Genomic DNA, 17,786 nt, shown 5'->3' on the forward strand with positions numbered 1-17,786 from the left:
CGTGGAGATGCTGTGTGCTTCGTTGTGAAAGCGAAACTACTTTGTTTGGTCTTCCAAAAGAGGACACGACTAGAAATCAGTGGTTAAGTTGTATTTACAACACTGTTCCAGAACACTTACACAAATATTCTGATGTGTGCAGCACATTTTATGGAGGACTGTTTACTGATCCTGGTAGAGTAGACTACAACGCCAGCTGTTCTGACTCACAGACTGTAAGTATGTTTTTTTATATTTTATATTTAAAGCGAGTTGTTTGGGCAGTGTAGAGTAGGGCTTGTTGTTTGTCATTTCTCCGATCACAAATGCAGACATGGTTTTATGTTTACGCGGCGTGATGCAACGCAACGCGTAAAAAGACAGTATAAGTCATTATAATCCATAATTATGTCCCCACTGGATGCAACGAATGCCTCGTTTATAATGGGTTTTCATTTTTTTGAATCATCGCATTATCACAATATGGTAAGGGGCGTAACATTTCCGTCACACGCTTGAGGTATTCGGCCAATCACAACGCACTGGATAGCTGGCCAATCACAGCACACCTTGCTTTTCAGACCGATGAGCTTTGTAAAAATCGACGCGTTTCAGAAAGGCGGGGCATAGAGGAGAAACAATAATGTACAGTATGTGGAAAATAATGTGTTTTTTGAACCTTAAACCACATAAACATATTTCATTACACCAAATACACAAAATAATGTTCTTTTTAGCAGCATCATATGACCCCTTTAACTCCTCCATAGTGTAACCTATTAATATTGGGAAGGAAAAAAATATGTCCTGCTTACACGCAGCTTCCATGTGTGGAACAAGTCGGCGCTCCAGTGTTAAACTTGTGAATTGTGATATGCGATTTCTAACGGAAAATAGCCAGGTTTAGTTATTCAAAAATGTAACTAAATAAGATGTTTACGCATACCTGTGACTTAATGGAGAGCTCATGGTTGAGTGTACGCATTTCATCTAACTGCTGTCTGAGCTCCACCAAAGCATCATGTTTTTCACAGATGTCCTTCTCTAGCATCTTCATGGACAGCTCCATCTCTTGCTTCATCCCTATCTGCACCTCCAGCTCCTTCTCGACATCCTACACAAACACACTCTGTTTCTTAAGAATTCAGATTCTTCAGACTTGATTCTTTGAAGACCCCACATCAGAGATGACTCTGAAGATAAAGACAGTGATATACACACATGAATGTTTTACTCACCAGTCTGAGCTGAGTTTCCTCTTTGAGCTGTTTGCGAGTTTCCCCAAGCACTTGACCGTTTGCAGTACCATCTGCCCTTGATGCCTTCAAGAGAAACACAGGTCAAATATCAGAGCAAAGAATGTGACAAAACCAAAAAAAATATGTTATAACCCTACTGTGAACTACTATAAGCTTGTGGCTTGCTTTTGAATAATGAGTAGCCATCACTGTTGTTCTATTGAATGCTTGTTAACAATTAGCACTGTGGGATCAAAACAATGTTGTTCACCTTGCGACTAGACTCCACCAAGTAAGAGCTTTCATCCTTCACCCTTTCCAGCTCCTCCTGCAGAGTGATGATCCTGTTGTTTGCAACGGCAAGCTAGACACCAAGAACAACACATGCACAGACAGTTGGAACAAGAAATTGATTATTACTAGCATCTATTCACAGCTAGTTATCTCATTACTTTATTAAGTCCCACAAACCACAGTAAGTGTGTCAATAAACCACATACACTACCATTAAACCACATACACTACCATTAAAAAATCTGGGGTAAGCACTTTTTTTTTTTATTTACTTTCTTTTTGGAAAGAAATTAATATTTTTAATCACAAGGACGCATTAAACTGATCAAAAGTAATAGTAAAGACAGATAGTAAAGTTATAATTTTACAAAATATTTTTTATTTGCTGCTGAAAATTCAGCTTTGCCATCACAGGAATAAATTACATTTTAAAATATAGTAAACATTTCTATTGTAAATTGAATTAATAATAAATAATTGAAATTAAAAATATAAAATTGTAATATTTCACAATGTTCTATTTTTGAAATAAATTACTGCAGCCTTAGTGAGCATAAGAGAATTCTTTGAAAAACATATTTTTAAAAATCTTACTGACCCCAAACTTTTGAACAGTAGTGTACAGTATACACAGCTGTGTGCATGAATATGTCAGATGAATTCAGTTCTGCTAACATGTAAATTATCTATCAGTTCTGTAAATAATTTTTCTCCTGTTTATTATGCTCTTGTATTTACCACAACTTCAGTAATCAATTCAATTATAATTATTACCCACCTCCTCTGTAAGTTTTGAGTTGGACTTTTCCAGCGCATCCACTTTGGCTTGCAAGTTATTCACTGACGCACTGGGGAAGGGGAATTTAGAGTGACAATGTGAGATTGCTCATGCTTTCCAAATGAGCAGCTAGTCACAAACACACCCCACAAGTCTGATGTTGGGTAAAGGGGCTGCACCTTAAATGTCTGTTCAGTTCCTCAACGTAATTCTTCTGGTCAAGAATAGCTGTGATTTGTCCATCACTGCAAACAAAAAGCAGCTTTAGAGGAAGCTCTGAGATTTTCACGAGTAGTCCAAAACCTGTCAGACTAACACAATTAGCTTCCATTGAGGAAGTTGAATATTGACTCACCCCTCTGTGCTTTTGCTGCTGTGTGCACCGTCTTTCAGATACATGGAAAAATCTATGACTCCAACCTATTGAGAGAGTAGAGGAGATCTTATTGCCCTGTATCACCTGTTGGCCAACACACACACTCAAAAATAAAGAAAAATGTAACAAAGATAATGCTTTGTTCCATCATATCTTGTCCTTCATTACTTGTGTACAGTTAAACTAATTAACAAATACCTGTGAGTCTAAATCTTCTCCCTTCATGCACAAGTTAGCATCAATGACATTCAGGCCCACCAACAGCCCAGCGATCACGGCTCCCTCCTCCTCCATCATAAGAGCATTGGGCTCATAGAATTCACTGAGGAACACAACAACAGCAAATATAAGACATTTACCAAACTGGGTCATAAAACCACAGTTATGGCTTTTATATTAAAGACCAAAAGCTGGAACTGTACCCGAGAAGGTCTTTTCGGTTGATGATGGTCTTCATGTAGTCTGAGAGCTTCTTCTGCATTAAAGCCAGACGAAGCCATGCTCTGCCTCTTCCTAAAGGGGTTCTGGTATAAAAGAACAACTTTAGAATCAGAAACGCAGTATGCATTTAAAAAACAACAACAACATGTTCAAGTTGAAAATGTTTTCTTACTTGAGCCCAGGAAGGTCTTTGACGCTGGCTGTGATCTCACCAGCTTCTGGAGTCAACTTTTCTACAAGCTCCAGAGGACCCCAAAAAGACTTATTCTGGCCAAGGAACGTCTTCTTACCTAAAAAAAAATAATAATAAATGTTTAGAAAAAAAAATGAAAACAGACTGAATAAACACTACATACCAAAATACTGTGCAATCAGTAATTATCAAAATTAATGAGCAGATGATTTTTGCGTAAAGGATACAAATGAGGACCAGCGAATACTCTAAGTACAGCAGAATTTGGGCTGGGATTTGTTGCGCTTACTTTTAAGTCCGTGTTTCAGACAGTGCTCCATGACGACAAAAAACTGCTGCAGTGGGGCATAGTCTGAGTCCAGTGTGCGACCCAGGTTCAGTGCAGACTCAATCAAGCCCTTGATGCTCAGCTTGGCCATGTTCATCAGGTTAAGCCTCTCGATGGCAATGGGATCCTTGGGATCTGGAAATTTTAAAAAATCAAGCATGAATTAAGACATCATTCTCTAACTGAATTTTTCTACACAGTATTTAACAGGTTTGAGCATGAGATATAAGCAATATATGAGGGTTTTCTCAGAGATTTTCTCAGAGAAAGACTTCATGAGAACTTCCCATTGACTGTGGCTACGTGGTTACATCTATGTCTGGCTAAGACTTATGAAATTGTAGTTGATGCAATGTGAAATGCATCAAACGCACACAGATTTCATCCCACCTCAATCATGCTCCTCAGGAGAAATTTTCAGATAAAAATGAACAGATGATTGTTTTGAAAGCTGTTGTTTTCAGGATAATCTCAATTCAACCTTACAATGAATCACAAGAGTAAATCAATCACTACAGTAAATCTGTTTTTACTGAACTGAATTTCGAGTTTGAGTTCTCAAGCCTCACCCTGTCTAAACCAAAACACACCCACAGTAATGCAATCATTTCATCATTAAGACTCTCAATTCACGTCGGTTCACGAATAGCAGTGACCTTTTTCATGAGGACAGTGCTGGGCAATAGAAAGGCTGGTATAGGTTTTTTTCCCTTTAAAATCAATTGGGTTGATTTTACAAATGGGCCATGATGGACTCATTTAGCATTTAGTCAAACTTCCCATCTCATTGCACTTACATTGCACCAAAATCTCATTACTTTTCAGGTGTTGAGACAGGAGAAATGATCCAGGAGGCAGTGGTTCATTTTTCCACAGTACACTGGCTTTTAAAATGAAAAATTATGGCATGGAAGATACTGTCAGTTCAAGTCTAGTCATTTCAGCCCATGTTTATTTTAAATGGTCATTACTTATAAAATAATATTGAATTGTTAATGCAACAACAAGAATGAAGTTGTTCAAAGAACTTGAAATTAATTGTAAAACCAACAGATTTTACTGTTAAAAATCTGTTTTCACCAGGTATTAAAGACATTGTAGCTTTGCAGTCACACAGCAAAGAATGAGACAAGTTATAGCTTCATGCCTATGCAAAGGTTATACAAATGACAGAAACCAAACTATTTCACTGTAAGGACAGATTATTTTAGTGTGTTTTTTAGTGCATAAGAAGTCTCTGAATCATTAATGTTTAATGTCTCTACAGGGAATAAATCTGAAGAACCAGAAATTGATCAATGATAGTATGAAATGCAAGTAAAACCATGCGATCAACATGCCAAATCAGCCAGAGAATGGGGTGGGGCAGGGAAACGGCCCAAAAAAAAAAAAAAAAAAGGCCAGACAAGAGCAATCCAGCCAAATGTGTAGCCAAATATTTTGCTAGCTACAAAGAGAGCTAGCGAAAAAAAGTCACAGAGACAAAGCTATTGATGGAAACATCAAACCAATAGGAAGGGAGATAATAGACAATGAAAAAGAGACAAATAAAGAGAACAAAAGAACATGAGCACAAGAGGTAAATCTTTAGAAGCTGTGGTGCAATGTGCCGTTCAGGGAGGCTGGTTTGGTAAAGACAGGGCTGCACGGCCATGCAGCTGTGGTTTTAGGATGGTGCCCGAGGCGGGGATGAGGTGGACTGGGGGGAGTGATGCCACCATACCCACCTTTAAACTCATCAAGCATTTGCATTTGCTCCACCAAATCTGTGAAATCCTCCCATGAGTCTTTGCAAAAGGCAATGGAAAACAGAATAAAAGCAGTAAAGGATTGGGTCATGCACATCATGGGAGTAAACCAAAGCAACAACAAGAGGGAATACACATTATGTTGTAGGAAATTTGAGTGTGTAGACTTATCTACAGAGCCAAGCTCACTCTCTCTCACTGTCATACATTTGCGCAAATCTTACTCTAGTGGATGACTTTAGAAGCACTACAACAGAGACTATTAATAGCAAACTGAGTGCTGACGACAAGACAGTTACTAACCATGAAGTAATTTGACTACACTAGAAGGAGCTCAAACAATGCTCTACTTGTCCTGCAAGACTCTAGTGGCAACTTATCTAAACCGATTTGTTTGACAGAAGGCCTCAGGAAAGAATCCACAGCACTGGAATAATCTTTTTTTGTTAGATTCATTCCACAACAGCTTTAAAGGGACAGCAACAAACAAAAAATTACTCATTTTTTACCACACGTAGTTCCAAACTTCCATGTATGACTTTCTCTCTTCTGTGAAACATGAAAAATTTTTTCGTCCAAAACATATATTTTTTATGTTCCACAGTAGGGCTGTCCAAAAAAAATTGAATTTCGAATATTCGTCGAATAAAAAAAAAATAAAAAATCCACATTCGAATGCAAAAACGTTGCATTTTTGTTAGCCTATCCAGTTGAGGCCACTAGATGCGGCGCTGCTGCGTTGTTCATTAAAAATATTGCGGAAAAAGAGAACATCAATGTGAAGAAGATCTTGTTTACAACAAAACTGAAACCAAGCCGTTCACACAGAATGCATATTTCGCGAATTTTTTTTAGAGGGACATCTATCACCATTGCACTCGCATCTCGCACAAAATAGCTGCATGTTTAGAAAGCCATGTAAAATTCATGCAAGTTTAACTTTGAAAAAAAACAAAAAAAACAGAGACTTTATGGCAGGGGGTTTTCCCCATCCCACTGCACTGTTTTTAAAATGAAAAATATACTCTGTGAGATTGGCTTTCCACTCTTTCTATTAAACTATGCATACATACATGATGCTATTTTGTTTATAGTTGTTTAAGCAACTTAATTAATAATAATTGGTTTATAAACATTATTTTAAACATTATGCACTTGTTTCCCACAGATAGTCATGTTTTCTTATGCTTTGAATAAACGTGCATTAGTAATATTTTACTCGATGCGCCCTCTTGTGGCCTCAGGAGAGAAGTCAAAAGCTTTTCTTCACCCTAACGGAAATTATGCATTTTATATTCGAATATAATTCGAATTTTGATAATATTTCAGTACAAAATTCGAATTTAGTTTTTCAGCCATTTTGACAGCCCTATTCCACAGAAGAAAGTCACACAGGTTTAAAACAACATGAGGGTGAGTAAATCATGATAGATTTTTTATATTCATAGAGTGTCGCTTGGCTGAGAGGGAAAAGAAGAAACAAAAATGAAATAAAACCATAAGTGACACTTAATGAGGCAGAGCACACCAAACACTACAAAGAAGATCTGCATGCAGTGAAACAGATCAAGGGCACAATGGCAACTAACCAGTACTGATTGATATGTAGTGGCTTAATTGAAGATAATATTTGTTGTAAAACATCTATGAAAAAAATACCGGAGAGGAAATAGTAGTGTCTTAACTTCTGTTGGCTCTGAACCCTGGGGTCCAATGTGACACTAAAAATATCAGATGTTTATCACACAGTCCAAAGGTGATGCAATTCGTGAAAATGCTTGACCAACAAACAACTACTTCTGCAGTATATAATCATCTTAGAGGATGACTCCGTAAACACACCTTATCAGATAATGTTTTCTATTCCTTGTCTTTCTACATGCCTGTTTCCTGCTCGCCCAACGAAGATAAAATACATTAGATTAAACTGTTGTTGTTAGTGGCCCTGGTTGCATCTTCTCTACTGCCAGTTGATCACATGCCTTCAAGACATTTGATTGAGTGGGAATCCCAGGCCTATCTCCAGGGCAACAGTACTGTGTCCATATGATGTTAACCTTTTAACCTTTGGCACGATAAGCCGTGACTCTCCAGTAATGCACTGGATTAGCAAAACAATTGTGAGGTCGGACACCATCACTATTCTAGAAAACAATTTATTGCCTTATTTTTCTCTTCAGAAAAGTGAATGAAAACCATATGATCAGCAAATTTGCAAAATGCCTTTTATTTTTATTAATCTCAACAGAGAAAAAGAACATTTCAAACAATATTAAGTAATTTGTTAAAGGCCCATTCACACCAAGCATGATAACTATAAAGGTTTAATAATCGTTCTAATTATGAGAATATGGAAGTCCACACCACAGCTATAATGATACAGAGGAACAATATCGTTGGGATCACTTTCAGAATGACTGTTTTCCAGATGATGAAGAATAAAAACAGTGTCAGTGTCAATTCATCCTGCTTTAAAGAGCTCGAACATAACTGCAGCATGCACTAATAACAAGAACCAAATATTATATTCTGTTGGTGTGTATGCTAATGTAGTTATCTTTACAGTCATTGCTTTTTAGTGTCAGCTTTTTTGGTCTCAAGTATTGTTTAAAAAATTATGACCAACGATCCAAATTGTCTTACAGTCAATGACACTGAGAAGTCTAACAGTCTGTCAAAAACTTTTTTTTGTTTGTTTATTGGAGGGATTTTCCGAACAGTGCAGTGCACATACTCAATTTGTTCAATGTGACAATAATTTAATTAGAATAAAACAGGATATGAATAGCTTCTCTCAAACCACTCAGTGAGAAACAAACACTTGTTCTCCATAAAAACTACATTTCCAAGCAGGCCTGCGGGAATGCTGAGAGCATGATGGTGGAAGGTTGGGTGAGCACCGCCCAGTACGATAGGAGCCACAGAGGCCTAGTGATGGTGTGCGCCTACCTTCATGAGCCGGCTCGGGATCTGGCGTTAGCGAGATGTCGTTGAGCTCGCGCAGGCACAGCCATTCGCCATCCACCGACACACGGAAGTTGCATAGGTAGATGGTCTCTCTGGCAGCCTGTGTGATCTTGTCAGTAGTGGGGGTGGGGGCTTCGCTCTGGGGAGTCAGATCAGACATGGTGACTCAGCTGATAGCTGCTGCTGCTGCGACGACAACAACACTTACGATGAAGGCCCTCAGTGAAGAGTCAGGGGCAGGGAATAGGAATAACGATCCAGTCCACGCAAGAGTATTCTCCAGCACAAAGGAGAAAGAAAAAACAGTCAAGGAAAACAAAGAAAGAAGAAAGGGAAAAAATAAACAAGCAGTCCACGGCAAACCTGGCCGAAAGGATGCTATTCTTCCGGGACTCAATGGCCTCGCCTTGTGAATGAGCAGCGACAGCTAAAATCCTCCATGTGAATAAAGGCTTCAGTGCTCTCTGGCTCAGCACAGCCAGGGGATTGAGATGCTGTGTGAGCCTCAGCGGAGCTACAATCAGAAATGTCTCTTTCTCTCTCTCAGTCCCTCCCTCACAGCCCAGACACTTGCTTTCACCGGATTGGCTGCATGCACTGAAACAAAGAAAGAAGAAAGGGAAAAAATAAACAAGCAGTCCACGGCAAACCTGGCCGAAAGGATGCTATTCTTCCGGGACTCAATGGCCTCGCCTTGTGAATGAGCAGCGACAGCTAAAATCCTCCGTGTGAATAAAGGCTTCAGTGCTCTCTGGCTCAGCACAGCCAGGGGATTGAGATGCTGTGTGAGCCTCAGCGGAGCTATAATCAGAAATGTCTCTTTCTCTCTCTCAGTCCCTCCCTCACAGCCCAGACGCTTGCTTTCACCGGATTGGCTGCATGCACTGCAAATGGGAGGGTGTTGGCCAAGATGGCTGCCGTGATGCTGAGGAGGATTGTGGGAATCATGTGAGCAGAAGGTGGAGAGAGGCACAGCTCCCGAGAGGCCTGTCAGATGCAGGGGGGAGCTGTTGTCAAAGATCCACATGCCGCACAAGAGAAGGATGGAAGAAGTACTACTGATTGAGAACCAGAACACTGCTGATAAAGCTGCTTTTTACTGAACGACATCTTGAAGAGGAGCAAACTGGCCACTCATATTAAACAGTGTATGAAACAAACGTGATGAAAACATTTTATGGATCACATTTCAACCTTTGAAAGTTCCTTTGAAAAGAGAAGAACCTCATATGCAAAGTCATGTAAAACATGGTTTGAATATTAGCAGTAATCTAATATTCCAATCTTATTTGAATGGACCTTGTTGTTTTCTCTTATTATAAGAGAAAAGCATGAAAACTATCAATTAATAACAATTTTTTTAAAAACAGCATTAGGTATAACACGGAAGTGACTAAAACTGCAATTCATCGACTGACCGCTAGAGACTGGCTCCAAAAGGGAGTCAGTACCATAGACTCCCCATGTTAAAATGCCCAACTTTACAGCAAAAAAAAATGTTTACAGCCTGGTTTTGGTCGATATAGCTAATTTTGCTCTTCATGACAAATGTGAGGGGGGTGAATTTTTTTTATAACTCATCCGTTTAAATTATATTAAGCCTTAAAGTTCTGTATAATCAAGGGCGTGGCCACTTGAGTGACAGGTGGACTGCCGCTCTGCTCCAGAGTGTGAAACTCGATAGACTGTGAAACTTAGAAAAATGGCTTTAAAGATTTTTATTTGTCCAGAAAAAATAATTATGGGTTGGACACTGGAAATTAGATGTTTTAATGAAAATGATCTCAAACTTGATTTTTAATGCTATTTTGAAGTTATTGTAGGTACTTTGCCTTTGCACTGTCTGCAAAAAGTGAGATGTCATGCCAAGACAAAAGGCAGTAGCTTCCACATTATATACAATATTTGGGTGCTGATCACCATTTACATAATCATTATAGTAACATCTGTATAAAATCTAGTGATCATTGGCTAGGCTATAACATATAGTAAGGTAATTCCATTTTTTTTCTGACCGTAACAACCAGACAAAAAGTTAAACGTGAGTGATACCATTTTGCAACCAATTTATTTGCAATGTTCGCTAACATTAAAGGATGCAAGACAAACTTAGCCTATTGTTTTTACGTCGAACTGAATGAAAATAGCTTACCCTATAAGAACGACTTGTGGATTGATGTGAACGCCAGCAGGAATAATGTTCAGAATGATTGTGACTTAAACACCTCCGATGACGTTTATTGCAATGTTTTTTATCGAGTTACAAGAAAAGGTAGGAAACGGATTTAATTGCGAACAGTTACTGATTTTATGTGATACGCTGTCATAGCATTCGTCTCCTCACACGTGCAGAAGTGGGTAGCCCCAGACTGGCATCTGCATTATAAAAAGAAAAAAAAACTTTAAAGATTATTTACGATTAATTATTGTTGCAAAGTTATCTAGTCGTTGCTTATTTACAGTGCTTTGTTATATGCAGTTTGTTAGATCGCGATCTATCTAATTTGTTTGTCTAAAAAGAATTGCAGACAGATGTATGATTGCAGACAGACTTTAATGGACAGTAAAACAAAGGCAGAATACCGTATAACTCCAGGCTGGCACAGTAATATTGACGAACGGCTAAACAAATGCAGAGCACCGTAACTTAATTTGAGCAATCTAAAACAAAGTCAAAGAGCGGTAACTGATGATACTGTGTTCTGCCTTAGTTTCTCCGGGGCTTTTCTCCAAGATACTTATACACATGATAAAGGAGGTCATATATGTCCCAAAATTATCAAAATGATCAACTCATTTCGACCAAAAACGAAGTTATGGTGTTTTGTCTTTGCACGGCAGCTGTCATAGCTTTCAGTCACGTGACCGGCTCGAAGACCTGGAGGGCAAAACATCCATAGAACTGCAGCGCAAGCCTCTCAATTTTCCAGCCGCAAACATTTAGATCACCTCTCAAAAGAATAAAACAAAGTTATGTGAACAAAATGCAAGTTGCAATTTGTTCAAATGCAATTTGTCGGTGGTCGGCTCCGCACACTTTAGGCTTCAAAAATGCTCTTCTGAAACCTACGAGTGACGTCACGGACACTACGTCCATGTTTTTTTTACAGTCTATGGTTCTCCCTTTATTTTTAATTTGTATATATATATACACGGTTTGAATGACAGCTTGGTAAATCTGTTGGCATCAAATATTCAATATCGCTACTCATAAGTACTTGGTACATTATCAGCGCAGCGGGAAATGTTCAAACTAATATCACATAATTTACGTCTCTATGATGATTGGTTGATATCAGGAGGCGGCTTGCCTCCCTTGCCAGGTTTCTTTTCTCAACACTCCTCAGCGCTGAAAGTGAACACTCGATGCTGATTGGCAAAAAATTTTTTTTTTACCAACGGAGGCATGAGAGCTCAGCTCTCCCCGGGCTCCCCCTCCCCTTTATGGGTGGTGGGCGGAGATTGCTTTAGGCCACAGAGTGGTGTGTTCTGACAGGCTGCATCAGAGCCAAATAGCGCATTTCAAAATTAAGTTATTTTATCGGCGAATCTGTTTTGAAAATGACCGATACCGATAATCATAAAAATGCTTAATATCGGTGCCGATAATCGGTCGACCCCTACATCAAATATATTAAAATGATTTCAAAAAGATCATGTGACACTAAAGACTGGAGTAATGGCTGCTGAAAATTCAGCTTTGCCATCACAGGAATACATTTTTAAATATAATAAAATAGAAAACAGTTATTTTAAATTGTAATATTTCACAAAATTACAGTTTTACTGTATTATTGATCATATCAATGGAGACTTCAAAATAAAAAAAATCTTAGACCCCAAACTTTTGTACGGTAGTGTATCTCTAAAACTTTAAGGCATGTAAATGAAAATACCAAAGTAATGTGGTGATGTCACATCATTCAGTGATGCAGCTCTTAGCAAGATATATCATTACAGATATTGAACCATAATACTGCACTGCTAAATAATTCACAGAGTGTGACAAATGGGCTGTATGAGTCTGATTGAACCCTCTGAAGCAAGCAATCACAAAAGAATGAAAAAAATAGTGTTTTCATTTTCACTTTTTCCACAAAAATAATAAAATCATATCCAATCTTTAATTTCTTCAAAATGTACGCTTCTTAAAAAAGTTGCACAAGAGTCCATTGCAACTGAATAGAATGGTACATTTTCCAGTTGTACCTGGTAGTTCACCATCAGCCTTCAACCAGTATGTTCTTTGACCTGTGATGTACTAAGAAAAACTGTGAAAATAATTTACCTGGGTGTTGTTAAACAAGTACAATTTAACCATGAAAAAAAACTGCGGGACTCACAGAGCTTCACAGATCCGACAGCTACTCGGCTCTTGTGGATTTATGGGATAGCAAACTGGTTGCACACTTGCATATAGAAATCTCAGCAGGCAAGAATTGTCTGCACACGGTTTCATGAATACTGCATATTTAGACATCCTACTCATTTGACATACTTTTTGAAATACATACATTTATGAATAGGACAGTCAACGCCAAAAAGAATGTTTAAAAAAACAGAAAACCAAGTGACAACCTACACAGAAAGCAGTTTTGGGCATCATTATGTGCATTCCAGTCATTTACAGCATGACTATGATGGCCAAAAATGTGGGCATGGTAGGCAGCTCAGCTCACTTGCTATTCAGAATCAGCTAAATCTGACCATAATAATAATAGCCAGGACGCACACTCAACCAGTAATATTTCTCATGGGGAACATGAGCTCAAGGATTAGGAGTTTATCCGATTTGTACACTTTAAAGGTGGGGTAAGCAATTTCTGGTAGTCAATGTTGACATTTGAAATCACCAAAACAAACACGCCCCTACCCCAAAAGGGTCTCGCCCCTATTTTGATAGCTCCGCCTAGGGCTGTGCAATTAATCGCATGTGATTGTCATGCGCATCTTGTCAGTAAAGCTGCTCCCGTGATTAGTAGCAAATCTCCATCACCTGCTTTCAGATTGAGCGGCATTCACTACACAGAGTAAAACTATTATGCACTGATTTATTGTGTTGGTTACATTTTGTTCCTTTGTGCAGTGGCTCAGGAGATGAGTCTTTGAGTTTGTATAAACATCAACAAGCTGAAAAATAAAACTAAAGTTTTTTTTTTTTTTTAGATAATGTAATCTTGTTAAAATTGATTTCATAAAATTTGTATCGAAAAAAGTATCGTTCAGGATCCGGTATCGAAGTCAAGGTATCGGTATCGAACAATTTTGAACGATGCCCAGCCCTACTGACAATTAGGCAATATCGCGTTCATAATCGCAGATGAATCGTATTCGATTATGAACGCGATATCGCCTAGCTTGTCAGAGAACTACGGCTCTGTGCATTAAATGCCGCTCCATCTGAAAGCAGGTGATGGCTATTTACTACTAATCACGGGACCGGCTTTACTGACGAGATGCGCATGACAATCGCATGCGATTAATTGCACAGCGCTAGCTCCACCTCACACAAGTACGCAACCCAGGCAAAGATTAGTTCTGTGAAACAAAGCAAAACCAATGTTACACCCATAGACTGTATAAGGGTTACACCGTGTCTACACTGGACGCGAGTGGCGCGGCGCGACAAAATACTATAGAACTCATTATAATCAGTGATGCTGTCTACACTAGCAGTTTTCTGTCGGGGATTTGTCGTGCCGCACCATATCCAGTGTAGCAGCATCACTGATAATGATGAGTTCTATAGTCGCACCACGCCGCTCGCGTCCGGTGTACTCTATGGTGTAGACACGGTGTAACATTGGTTTTGCTTTGTTTCACAGAACTAATCGTTGCCTGGGTTGCGTACGTACAGGTGCATCTCAATAAATTAGAATGTCGTGGAAAAGTTCATTTATTTCAGTAATTCAACTCAAATTGTGAAACTCGTGTATTAAATAAATTCACTGCACACAGACTGAAGTAGTTTAAGTCTTTGGTTCTTTTAATTGTAATGATTTTGGCTCACATTTAACAAAAACCCACCAATTCACTATCTCAACAAATTAGAATACTTCATAAGACCAATTAAAAAACATTTTTAGCTCTCTATGGGGTTCAGGTCTGGTGAGTTTGCTGGCCAGTCAAGCACACCAACACCATGGTCATTTAACCAACTTTTGTTGCTTTGGCAGTGTGGTCAGGTGCCAAATCCTGCTGTAAAATGAAATCAGCATCTTCAAAAAGCTGGTCAGCAGAAGGAAGCATGAAGTGCTCCAAAATTTCTTGGTAAACGGGTGCAGTGAGGTTGGTTTTCAAAAAACACAATGGACCAACACCAGCAGATGACATTGCACCCCAAATCATCACAGACTGTGGAACCTTAACACTGGACGTCAAGCAACTTGGGCTATGAGCTTCTCCACCCTTCCTCCAGACTCTAGGACCTTGGTTTCCAAATGAAATACAAAACTTGCTGTCATCTGAAAAGAGGACTTTGGACCACTGGGCAACAGTCCTGTTTTTCTTCTCCTTGGCCCAGGTAAGACGCCACTGGCGTTGTCTGTGGTTCAGGAGTGGCTTAACAAGAGGAATACGACAACTGTAGCCAAATTCCTTGACACGTCTGTGTGTGGTGGCTCTTGATGCATTGACCCCAGCCTCAGTCTATTCCTTGTGAAGTTCACTCAAATTCTTGAATCGATTTTGCTTGACAATCCTCATAAGGCTGCGGTTCTCTCGGTTGGTTGTGCATCTTTTTCTTCCACACTTTCTCCTTCCACTCAACTTGCTGTTAACATGCTTGGATACAGCACTCTGTGAACAGCCAGCTTCTTTGGCAATGAATGTTTATGGCTTACTCTCCTTGTGAAGGGTGTCAATGATTGTCTTCTGGACAACTGTCAGATCAGCAGTATTCCCCATGATTGTGTAGCCTAGTGAACCAAACTGAGAGACCATTTTGAAGGCTCAGGAAAACTTTGCAGGTGTTTTGAGTTGATTAACTGATTGGCATGTCACCATATTCTAATTTGTTGAGATAGTGAATTGGTGGGTTTTTGTGAAATGTGAGCCAAAATCATCACAATTAAAAGAACCAAAGACTTAAACTACTTCAGTCTGTGTGCATTGAATTTATTTAATACACGAGTTTCACAATTTGAGTTGAATTACTGAAATAAATGAACTTTTCCACGACATTCTAATTTATTGAGATGCACCTGTATGTGTGTGGCGGAGCTTTTAAAATAGGGGCGAGACCCTTATGGGGTAGGGGCGTGTTTGTTTTGGTGATTTGAAATATCAACATTGGCTACCAGAAATCACTTACCCCACCTTTAAGGTTGTGGATACCTACATTCGTACACCAGGTGTAATATTTTACATGCAAGCTGATGACAGTTTGTGCTAGCTGTAGGTTATATTCTAATTTGTTGAGATAGTGAATTGGTGGGTTTTTGTTAAATGTGAGCCAAAATCATCACAATTAAAAGAACCAAAGACGTAAACTACTTCAGTCTGTGTGCATTGAATTTATTTAAAACTTTTCCACGACATTCTAATTTATTGAGATGCACCTGTATGTGTGTGGCGGAGCTTTTAAAATAGGGGCGAGACCCTTATGGGGTAGGGGCGTGTTTGTTTTGGTGATTTGAAATATCAACATTGGCTACCAGAAATCACTTACCCCACCTTTAAGGTTGTGGATACCTACATTCGTACACCAGGTGTAATATTTTACATGCAAGCTGATGACAGTTTGTGCTAGCTGTAGGTTATTATTGATTTATGAATTCAAAGTCATAAATTTAAAAAAAAAACATTTAAAAAACTTGCATTAACGTCGGAGTGGCTGTCATTGTGCATTGTTGTTGACATTGGAACATAAGGCTTGTGTCAAAGAACGCAGCATGTTCAAGAGAAGCAAACACTATCAGATCCTATCAAATAAGCCCATATGCAGACGACCATAACATATACTCACTTCTTGTTTTCTTGTTAGTCTTCTCAATCTGGAATTCATATCGCACTGGGGCATGAAGAGAAGAGCTCGTCTTTGTAAACTGTATACTTGAGTTATAAGTTAGCGCCTCCTTAAAGTAAATCACCGAGGCAGGAGAAAGCGACTCCTCTGGACTGTTGGCTGTATGTCCATCGCTGTCCTGCATGTGGGGTTTGAGAAATTCATTAGATGACACTAAAGTTTCTGAAACTTCACTGCTGTGCTGCTCCGATGTTCCTGAGTTGTGGTCCGCCATCTTCAGTTCAAATTCATGTGACCGCTCTGCGTCAACACAACCCTCCGCTCGCACTGCATTCAGCTCTCAGTGGAAACTAGCTCATGTTTATTCAGGACTGTTTTGGACAGTTATACACTACGACTCGACGCGTGTGGTCTGTGTTGCTCCTAAATCCGCGGACAAAACAATAAAGAAATAAAATGATATTGTAATTCGGGTCATATGCTGTGACGTAGATCATCAGCTGGGTGAGAGCATTTAAAGGAACAACAGCATCATTCCACTTTGACCTCAATACAGCGGGAGGACAAACCGTACTTCACAACAGTATACGAATATGTCACTACTGGACGGTTCTATGACAGGCAAACATTTCAATTTAAATGACTTTTCTATCATGTTGTTATATAACTGAGCAGCAACTAATCGAACAGCAATTTCTGAGATATGCAGGATTCAATTTTAAAGAACTGAAAGCAGCTCTTACCAATCACGAAAAAGATGGGCGTTTCTTCGATTAGATGGACTTGTGGGCCTGTTAATTCTTATTTCTCAGAAATGTACTCTTGCTTTATTATTTCTCAGAAAAATAACTAAAATACTCTTAAAGTCCCCCTGTAGTCAAATATTGTATCCCTTAAAACTTATCTTTGATAATCAAAATGACATATTTAAATGTTTTTTCTTGTGAAAATAATTGTCTCATGCCTTAAAATAGCTTGAATGTAACTCAACACCCTCGCCTCATTTACTATACGCGGATCTATGAATATGCAAATTAGCCCCGCCTCCACTCACTCACGCCAGCCAGCGCCTCCTGATCCACGGAACTCTAGTAAACGCAAAACAATGGCATACACGGATAATGACTGATAAAACTATGTTTTTACTAGCGGACAACTACAGTGACTACTGTAACATTCGTTAAAGTTACTTACTTGACGATGTTGTGTCCTAAAATGCCTCGAAGACTCCAATGCAGCCGTTTGTGATTGATAATTCGCGCCCGCCAGCATACATACTAGGCATGTGAAGTGCCGATGCGGGAGAGGTGCATCTGACTCCGGGCTACTTTTACACTGTTGCCGCGGGTTATAATGCAAGTTAGCAGTTCTAAATTCACATTAAACCACGGCCTCATGGCTTTTTTGCTCTGATGTATTTTTGGTTTTCTGGTATTGGTATATTTTGCATGCTAGTGATAGGAATCAATCCCTTGACG

The 17,786-nt window shown here is 39.1% G+C and overlaps 1 protein-coding gene across 3 annotated transcripts; it reads right to left on the bottom strand.

Annotated features, from left to right (window-relative positions):
• Positions 1-838: 838 nt before the first annotated feature.
• On the bottom strand, positions 839-16,851 carry LOC107552574 (protein RUFY3-like). Of its 3 annotated transcripts, XM_016234479.1 has the most exons (12): positions 16,309-16,851; positions 5,355-5,414; positions 3,589-3,762; positions 3,279-3,396; positions 3,088-3,189; positions 2,864-2,987; positions 2,645-2,709; positions 2,469-2,534; positions 2,290-2,359; positions 1,489-1,581; positions 1,218-1,301; positions 840-1,093 (listed from the first exon to the last, which is right to left on the bottom strand). In XM_016234479.1, the coding sequence occupies exons 1-12, from the start codon at positions 16,580-16,582 to the stop codon at positions 887-889; spliced, it is 1,437 nt and encodes a 478-aa protein (XP_016089965.1). In that variant the 5' UTR covers positions 16,583-16,851; the 3' UTR covers positions 840-886. The 3 variants fall into 3 exon arrangements, with proteins under 3 accessions (XP_016089967.1, XP_016089965.1, XP_016089966.1); XM_016234481.1 differs by lacking the exons at positions 5,355-5,414; positions 16,309-16,851 and adding an exon at positions 8,325-8,909 and having other exon boundaries at positions 839-1,093; XM_016234480.1 differs by lacking the exon at positions 5,355-5,414 and having other exon boundaries at positions 843-1,093; positions 16,309-16,847.
• Between the last annotated feature and the right edge of the window lie 935 nt (positions 16,852-17,786).

This window comes from Sinocyclocheilus grahami, unplaced genomic scaffold (assembly GCF_001515645.1).
Source record: "Sinocyclocheilus grahami isolate Dianchi unplaced genomic scaffold, SAMN03320097.WGS_v1.1 scaffold453.1, whole genome shotgun sequence".
NCBI classification, from domain to species: Eukaryota; Metazoa; Chordata; class Actinopteri; order Cypriniformes; family Cyprinidae; genus Sinocyclocheilus; species Sinocyclocheilus grahami.

Excerpts from the sequence above, each read along its gene's own strand:
- LOC107552574 (XM_016234479.1), bottom strand. The coding sequence starts at position 16,582 with ATGGCGGACCACAACTCAGGAACATCGGAGCAGCACAGCAGTGAAGTT. Across the intron at positions 3,397-3,588 it reads TCTGAAACACGGACTTAAAA|GTAAGAAGACGTTCCTTGGC; the intron begins GTAAGCGCAACA and ends ATTTTTTTTTAG. Across the intron at positions 2,710-2,863 it reads GAGAAGATTTAGACTCACAG|GTTGGAGTCATAGATTTTTC; the intron begins GTATTTGTTAAT and ends CTCTCTCAATAG.